The sequence below is a fragment of the Salvelinus sp. IW2-2015 genome, linkage group LG25, assembly GCF_002910315.2.
Source record: "Salvelinus sp. IW2-2015 linkage group LG25, ASM291031v2, whole genome shotgun sequence".
Taxonomy (NCBI): domain Eukaryota; kingdom Metazoa; phylum Chordata; class Actinopteri; order Salmoniformes; family Salmonidae; genus Salvelinus; species Salvelinus sp. IW2-2015.
This window is the reverse complement of record NC_036865.1, coordinates 5971299-5979696: the sequence shown is the minus strand read 5'-3', so window position 1 is coordinate 5979696 and position 8398 is coordinate 5971299. Positions and strand designations below refer to the sequence as shown.

Sequence of the window (8398 nt, the reverse complement as noted above, 5' to 3'; positions counted from 1 at the left end):
AATTTGGCAGTACATCCAACCGGCCTCACAACCTCAGACCACGTGTAACCAGGCAAGCCCAGGACCTCCATATCTGGCTTCTTCACTTGCAGGATCGTCTGAGACCAGCCACCCGGACAGATGATGAAAATGTGGGTTTGCATAACCAAGAATTTATGCATAAATTGTCAGAAACCGTCTCAGGGAAGCTCATCTGTGCGCTCATTGTCCTGACCAGGGTCGTAACCAACTTCAGTGGGCAAATGCTCACCTTCAAAGGCCACTGCCACACCGGAGAAATGTGCTCTTCATGGATGAATCCAGAATCTCAGTCGTGTGGGCGAGCGATAAGCTGATGTCAACGTTGTGAACAGAGTGCCCCATGGTGGCGGTGTGGTTATCGTATAGGCAGACATAAGCTACGGGCAATGAACACAATTGCATTTTATCGATGGCAATTTGAATGCCATGYRGAGATCCTGAAGCCCWTTGTCATGCCATTTATCCGCTGCCATCATCTCTTGTTTAATGATAACGCAAGGCCCATGTCACAAGGATCTGTACACAATTCCTGGAAGCTGAAAATGTCCCAGTTATTCAATCACCTGCATACTCACCAGACATGTCACCCATTGAGCATGTTTGGGATGCTCTGAARSYACATGTACGACAGCATGTTCCAGTTCCCATTAATATCCAGCATCTTCGCACAGCCATTGAAGAGGAGTGGGACAACTTTCCACAAGCCACAATGAACAGCCTGATCAACTCTATGTGAAGGAGATGRATCGRGCTGCATGAGGCAAATGGTGGTCACACCAGATACTGACTGCTTTTCTGATCCACATCCCTACCTTTTCTTAAAGGTATCTGTGACCAAAATTTGCATACAGTATCTGTATTCCTAGTCATGTGAAATCCATAGATTAGYGCCGAATGAATTTACATCAATTGACTGATTTSCTTATATGAACTGTAACTCGGTAAAATCGTTGAAATTGTTGCATGTTGCGTTTATATTTWTGTTCAGTGTATATTACTGACTAAKATCCAACTCATGTCAGCCATGATACAGTAACTAAACAATCCAGATCATTTGGGGCATATTGTCCCAGTTCTATGTCAGGTCAATGTGARATGCTTGCCAGAAAATAACATATGTTGGATTTCTGTGGACGTGTTATTAAATGAATCAAATATAAATCAGGTTATTATCCTGATGGTCAGTACGTTAAAACCACAGTAATGTTTTTGGATTGAAGTTGCACATGCAAGGAAATSCATATAAGAAGATGGCAAAAAGAAGTTACTATGAGAAAGCATCAATACAGGACTAAGATTGAATCGTACTACACCGACTCCGYCGCTCGTCGGATGTGGCTGGGCTTGCAAACTATTACAGACTAGAAAGGGACGCACAGCCGCYAGCTGCCCAGTGACATGAACCTCCCAGACAATCTAAATTACTTKTATGCTCGCTTCGAGGCAAGCAACACTGAAACATGCAGAAAAGGAGCCCCGGGCCAGACCGTGGCTCCTGCGGTAGATGAGTGGTTCCGGCACGCGGAGGAGGTGTGGAACAATGCACACGTGAGACTCCAGCGCGCTGTCCATTGTCAGAAGGAGCATGCAGACCGTCACCGCAGTGAGACCCCTGTGTTCCATCCTGGGGATCACGTCTGGCTCTCTACCAGGATCCTCCCACTCCGCCTGCCCTGCAAGAAGCTGAGCCCCCGGGTTGTGGGGCCGTTCATGGTTCTCCGGAAGGTCAATGAGGTGACATACAGGTTACAATTGCCCAGTCACTACTGTATCTCACCCTCTTTTCATGTCTCCCTTCTCAGGCCGGTTGTTCCTGGTTCCCTAGCTGATGCTGTCCCCCACGACACACCTAGACATCTAGAGGAGCCCGGCGTATGCTGTCAGATCCCTACTGGGGGTCCCTACTAGGGAAAAAAACAAAACGTGCAGCCCTTGGGGTCCCGAGGACCGAGTTTGGGAAACCCTGCTCTAGTGCGTGTGGTGAAATGAAATAAGGAACATGAAAAAAATTGCATCTCATCCATGGCTTACTTAAGTATAGGCAGGGGTGAAAGTAAGCCGGTCCGGCAAAATAAATTAGTGGGGGTACGCATTACCGGTAAAACATGAGCTTTTCACAATAATTAAAACAGATTCAAAGAAAACTGTGGTCTAGTACTGTATGTATAATTTCCACGTCAGTCGCATGAAACATTTGCAAATAGACCTGAAAACGTGTGGAATACGCTCCAAAATGCTGTGTAGTTCGACAATAACACAGATATTTTGCCAAGGCAGAGATGAGTGGATGAGACTGAGATGCGCGTGGACAGCAGTGTACACATCAATTCAGGTTACAAGACTTGCTTAGGCCTAATGACTGACAAATGTCATTCATAGCACTTTTTGGTGTTTTGTAACTGATGTCTCTTTGCATTCATCAAATGGCACTGTATGGATGACAGAATTGTTTTAAGGGAGGAGTAGTCTAATAGTTTGAATAGTAACTGCCCACTGGGCACAGACGTCAGTTCAATGCCTAGTTTTGATTTACATTTGGTTGAGTTGTCAACTAACCTGAATTCAACATGAAATCAACAAATGTCACCATGTAATTGGATTTAGGTAAAACGTTTGGTGAAAAAGAGACTAAATTCCCTTATGTTGATTACTTTTTTCATATCCAAACAGTATTCCACGTTGAACGTCATCACTTCTAGGGCTCCTGAGTGGCGCAGCGGTCTGAGGCACTGCATCTTAGTGCTAGAGATGTCACTACAGATCCTGGTTTAATTCCAGGCTGAATCACAACTGATTGGGAATCCCATAGGGTGGCGCACAGTGTTGTTAGAGTTTGGTGGGGTTAGGCCGTTGTTGTCAATAAGAATTTCTGTTTAATTAAGGATTAGCCCCTTTTTTTTCCATTTTCACCTAAAATGACATAACCAAATCTAACTGCCTGCAGCTCAGGACCTGAAGCAAGGATATACATATTCCTGGTACCATTTGAAAGGAAACACTTTAAAGTTCATGGAAATGTGAAAGGAATGTAGTAGAATATAACACAATAGATCTGGTAAAAGATAATACAAAGAAAGAAACAATCGTTCTTTTGTATTTTTTTGTACCTTCATCTTTGAAATGCAAAAGAAAGGCCATCATGTATTATTCCAGCCCAGGTGCAATTTAGATTTTGGCCACTAGATGGCATCAGTGTATGTGCAAAGTTTTAGACTGATCCAATGAACCATTGTATTTATGTTCAAACTTTTGTATCAAGACTGCCCAAATGTGCCTAATTTGTTTATTAATAACTTTTCATGTTCAAAATTGTGCACTCTCCTCAAACAATAGCATGGTATTCTTTCACTGTAATAGCTACTGTAAATTGGACAGTGCAGTTAGATTAACCAGAATTTAAGCTTTCTGCGAATATCAGATATGTCTATGTCCTGGGAAACTTTCTTGTTACTTACAACCTCATGCTAATCGCATTAGCTCAACCGTCCCGTGGAAGGCACGAAGAATTAACTGACTTGTTTGGTTAAATAAAATTACATTTGTGGATTCAACCAGTTTTTGCCCAGTGGGTGAGGTCCTGGACACTGACTGTAGGCCTCACGTAGCCTATTATAATATTAACTAATATTAAGTGTTTCTCTCTGTAGAATTATAGACCAAATGTTGATTTTGTCTCTGGAACAGCATCTTGAGAGAATGCYAATGCGCACTTAGGGACAGTGTGTAGTCTAAACGTGCCATTTCTTTCAGGGACATATTGTAAAGGATGAAAGCCTTTCATTTTCAACCACATAAAATATGCATGCAAAATCGGTCAAACTGATGTCATTTGGAAATGTTGCACGGAAAATCACCCTGGTCCCTTGCTCTATGAGAGAAGCAGAAATGAAAGAGAAACTTTACAGACATCAACTATATTGTTGATGATGCAGTGATCMGTTTATGACATTATTCTGGTGAGCGAGGCTTTATTTAGTATGCTAGACGAGCGTCGAGTAATGACAGAAGACAACATGCACGTATCTAATTACAGACAAGTTGACTAACAAATAGCCTAACAAACGTCGGAAGTCATAATCTGATTTTTTTTTACCGCAACCCCTGTCAAAAAAATKGTTCTGCCGTCCCTGGGTAACATGCACAGGTAGCCTACATTAACCTTTTGAAGTAATTGTTTGACAATCAGATGAAAACTTAATGACTGGTTGTGTTTATGCCACATTAAAAGGTAGGCTAATACATTTTAAAAGTTAAACAACAAATCTGGACTATTAGGCCCATAGAGATCCTATTAAATGAATAGGGATTATATATGTAATTCTATGAATAAGCCCATAGAGATCCTATTAAATGAATAGGGATTATATATGTAATTCTATGAATAAGCCCATAGAGATCCTATTAAATGAATAGGGATTATATATGTAATTCTAATGAAGATAAGCCCATAGAGATCTATTAAAGAATAGGGATTATATATGTAATTTATGAATAGGCCCATAGAGATCCTATTAAATGATAGGGATTATATATGTAATTCTATGAATAGAGCCATAGAGATCCTATTAAATGAATAGGGATTATATATGAATTCTATGAATAGGCCATAGAGATCCTTTAAATGAATAGGGGATTAATATATGTAATTCTATGAATAGGCCATAGAGATCTATTAAATGAATAGGGATTATATATGTAATTCTATGAATAGGCCCATAGAGATCCTATTAAATGAATAGGGATTATATATGCAATTCTATGAATAGGCCATAGAGATATATTAAATGAATAGGGATTATAATATGTAAATTCTATGAATAGGCCCATAGACCATCCTATTAAAATGAATAGGGATTATATATGTAATTCTATGAATAGGCCCATAGAGATCCTATTAAATGAATAGGGATTATATATGCAATTCTATGAATTGGCCCATAAAAAAAAGAATGAAGTGCGTGCACACATACAGGAGGTCCCCGCACCGGGAAGAAATGAAATCCACTTTCCACCCAGAATATAGGATATATTTAATGTATCTGGACGTGACAAAGGCGGAGAGAGTGTTGTGCAGAATTTGCTGCTGCAATATTGTAAGGCTTTTCCCTATAAGTTCATGAAGCACAATAGAGCTGCCAACCAGGGAAATAGTAATAATCAACATCACTTTCTCCATTAACACTGCTGGCCTCCGTTATGACGCAGGAGGTACTGTTTAAAAACACTCAGCTCAGCATCAGACTATGCCAAAGACAGTTCAAGACAAGAGAAATAGGTCACAACCTCACAGCTACATCATCCGGTTACCACAACTGATGGATAGATGGTAGAATGGAGTGTTTCACAGCGTTCACGGTGAGACAGTCTGAATACAGGACATTGAACACTTCCAGGGAAGGGTTTGTTCCTTCTGATGCACAGTGAAAGAGGGTTGGGAATAAGTCTCTACGGTTTATAGTGATGGATCTTGAAAAGGCTTAAAAGAGTAACAATAGTCTTGTGTCAGAAGGGTGTTTTGGATCTTCTGGGTTCTGTGTTTCGTGAGAGGAAGTTCTGAGGTTTACAGAGGAACAGGTGATATGAGGTGATTAGTCAGTTCCCATGGTGACATGGGCGTAGCACGATGTACTACAGTACCCATAATGGTCTGTCACAGCGGCCGCACCTGGATGCCCTCTGACGACATACCGCCGCTCTTGAAGGTGGTGTCCAGATGGTGCACGTCATTGCTGGCGATGATGAAGACAATGGAGGAGGAGCTGAAGGTCACCCTCTTCTTTGGTCGTTCCCCGCCTCTTCGGTGGGACATGACGATTGGGCGAATAGGCCGCTCGATGCTCCGGGCCAGGGGGCGGTCCTTGATGCTGCTCTGAATCCACGAGAGCTGGGAGCACAGCAGCTGCAGCAAGCAGCGCCGGAACTGCCAGAGGGACAGGAGGAGGAGAAGAGAGAGAGGAACTCAGTCAGGGTCTCAATTTAATGTTGAGACGTAGAAAAGTAGAATACACAAGGTGTAATTTCGAAATTTGGTTGTGCACCAGCAGTTTTCCTCGTTACGTCAGTCACTGACAGTCACTCAATTAGCCTATGTTAGCTAAACATTTTTAGATTGCTAGGTACGTTAGTCTAGCGGCTGTACATACAGTGGGGGGAACAAGTATTTGATACACTGCCGATTTCGCAGGTTTTCCTACTTACAAAGCATGTAGAGGTCTGTAATTTTTATGATAGGTACACTTCAACTGTGAGAGACGGAATCTAAAACAAAAATCCAGAAAATCACATTGTATGATTTTTAAGTAATTAATTTGCATTTTATTGCATGACATAATTATTTGATCACCTACCAACCAGTAAGAATTACGGCTCTCACAGACCTGTTAGTTTTTCTTTTAGAAGCCCTCCTGTTCTCCACTCATTACCTGTATTAACTGCACCTGTTTGAACTCGTTACCTGTATAAAAGACACCTGTCCACACACTCAATCAAACAGTCTCCAACCTCTCCACAATGGCCAAGACCAGCGAGCTGTGTAAGGACATCAGGGATAGAATTGTAGACCTGCACAAGGCTGGGATGGGCTACAGGACAATAGGCAAGCAGCTTGGTGAGAAGGCAACAACGAACGGTTGGCGCAATTATTAGAAAATGGAAGAGAGTTCAAGATGACGGTCAATCACCCTCGTCTGGGCTCCATGCAAGACTCTCACCCTCGTGGGGGCATCAATGATTATCATGAGGAAGGTGAGGGATCAGCCCAGAACTACAACGGCAGGACCTGGTCAATGACCTGAAGAGAGCTGGGACACAGTCTCAAAGAAAACCATTAGTAAACACATAGCGCGTCACGGATTAAAATCCTGCAGCGCCACGCAAGGTCCCTTGCTCAAGCCAGCGCATGACCAGGTCCGTCTGAAGTTTGCAATAGACCATCTGGATGATCCAGAGGAGGAATGGGAGAGGTCAATGGTGGTCTGATGAGACAAAAATAGAGCTTTTTGGTCTAAACTCCACTCGTCGTGTTTGAGGAAGAAGAAGGATGAGTACAACCCCAAGAACACAATCCAACCGTGAAGCATGGAGGGGTGGACACATTCTGTTCTTTGCGGGGGTGCTTTTCTGCATAGGGGACAGGACGACTGCACGTATTGAGGGGAGGATTGATGGGGCCATGTATCGCGAGATGTTGGCCACACACCTCATTCCCTCAGTAAAGAGCATTGAAGATGGGTCGTGCTGGGTCTTCCAGCATGACAACGACCTGAGAAACACACAGCCAGGGCAACTAAGGAGTGGCTCCGTAAGAAGCATCTCAAGGTGCTGGAGTGGGCCTAAGACAGTCTCCAGACCTGAACGCAATAGAAAATCTTTGGAGGGTAGCTGAAAGTCCGTATTGCCCAGCGCACACCCGAAACCTGAAGGATCTGGAGAAGGTCTGTATGGAGGGTGGGCCAAAAATCCCTCCTGCAGTGTGGCGCAAACCTGGTCCAAGAACTAAGGAAATGTATGATCTCTGTAATTGCAAACAAAGGTTTCTCCTACCAAATATTAAGTTCTGCTTTTCTGATGTATCAAATACTTATGTCATGCAATAAAATGCAAATTAATTTTAAAAATAATACAATTGATTTTCTGGATTTTTGTTTTAGATTCCGTCTCTCACAGTTGAAGTGTACTATGATAAAATTACAGACCTCTACAGCTTCGTAAGTAGGAAAACCTGCAAAATCGACGTGTATCAAATACTTGTTCTCCCACTGTATCTGCTCATAATCCATGGCGTTATTTTGATATAATTTTATAGTAATGAAGAATACAATTGAGATAAAGCTGATAAATAGTCCCAAACGATCCGAGGGAGTGGCGCACATGCAGCTAATCTGTGCTGAGCTGTTTAACAAGAAATAGGTAGCTCTATTTGCTTAATTTAGGTTATAAATGTAGACTTTTTAGTTCTCTACAAACGTCGGTCTCTATGGTTTTAGATTGGTAATACATTGTAAGGCTGCATGGATGAGATTCTAATGATGATTTTGAAAAAAGTTACTTTGAATGGCATGCAAACCTCAAACAACCGACTGCGCATGCTTTCGTGTAAGCTCTACTGTCAAATACGGACAGTGGCAGTTAGATTAACAAGAATTAAAGCTTTCAACCGATATAAGACACTTGTATGTACATAATGTTTAATTATCATAATTTTTGATGATTATTTATTTGAATTGCGCGCCCTCCAGTTTCACCGGAAGTTTGGTCCCCGCTAGCGGAACGCCTACCGAAAGAGGAGGTGCATATTGGAAGAACTGTCCACATTTATTTTTGTCAGCCAACAAGATGAGTGGCCTAGACAAACAGCACAAGCACTAGCCTATGTCAA

General features: G+C 42.2%; 1 protein-coding gene across 2 annotated transcripts in view; it reads right to left on the bottom strand.

Moving 5' to 3' along the window:
* Window positions 1-5034: 5034 nt before the first annotated feature.
* opn3 (opsin 3) overlaps window positions 5035-8398 on the bottom strand; it is a 28482-nt gene continuing 25118 nt past the window's right edge. For both annotated transcript variants that reach the window (XM_023970096.1, XM_023970097.2), the window contains one exon: window positions 5035-5941. In XM_023970096.1, the coding sequence (XP_023825864.1) occupies window positions 5672-5941 (270 nt within the window). In that variant the 3' untranslated portion in view covers window positions 5035-5671. The remainder of the gene's footprint in view (window positions 5942-8398) is intronic.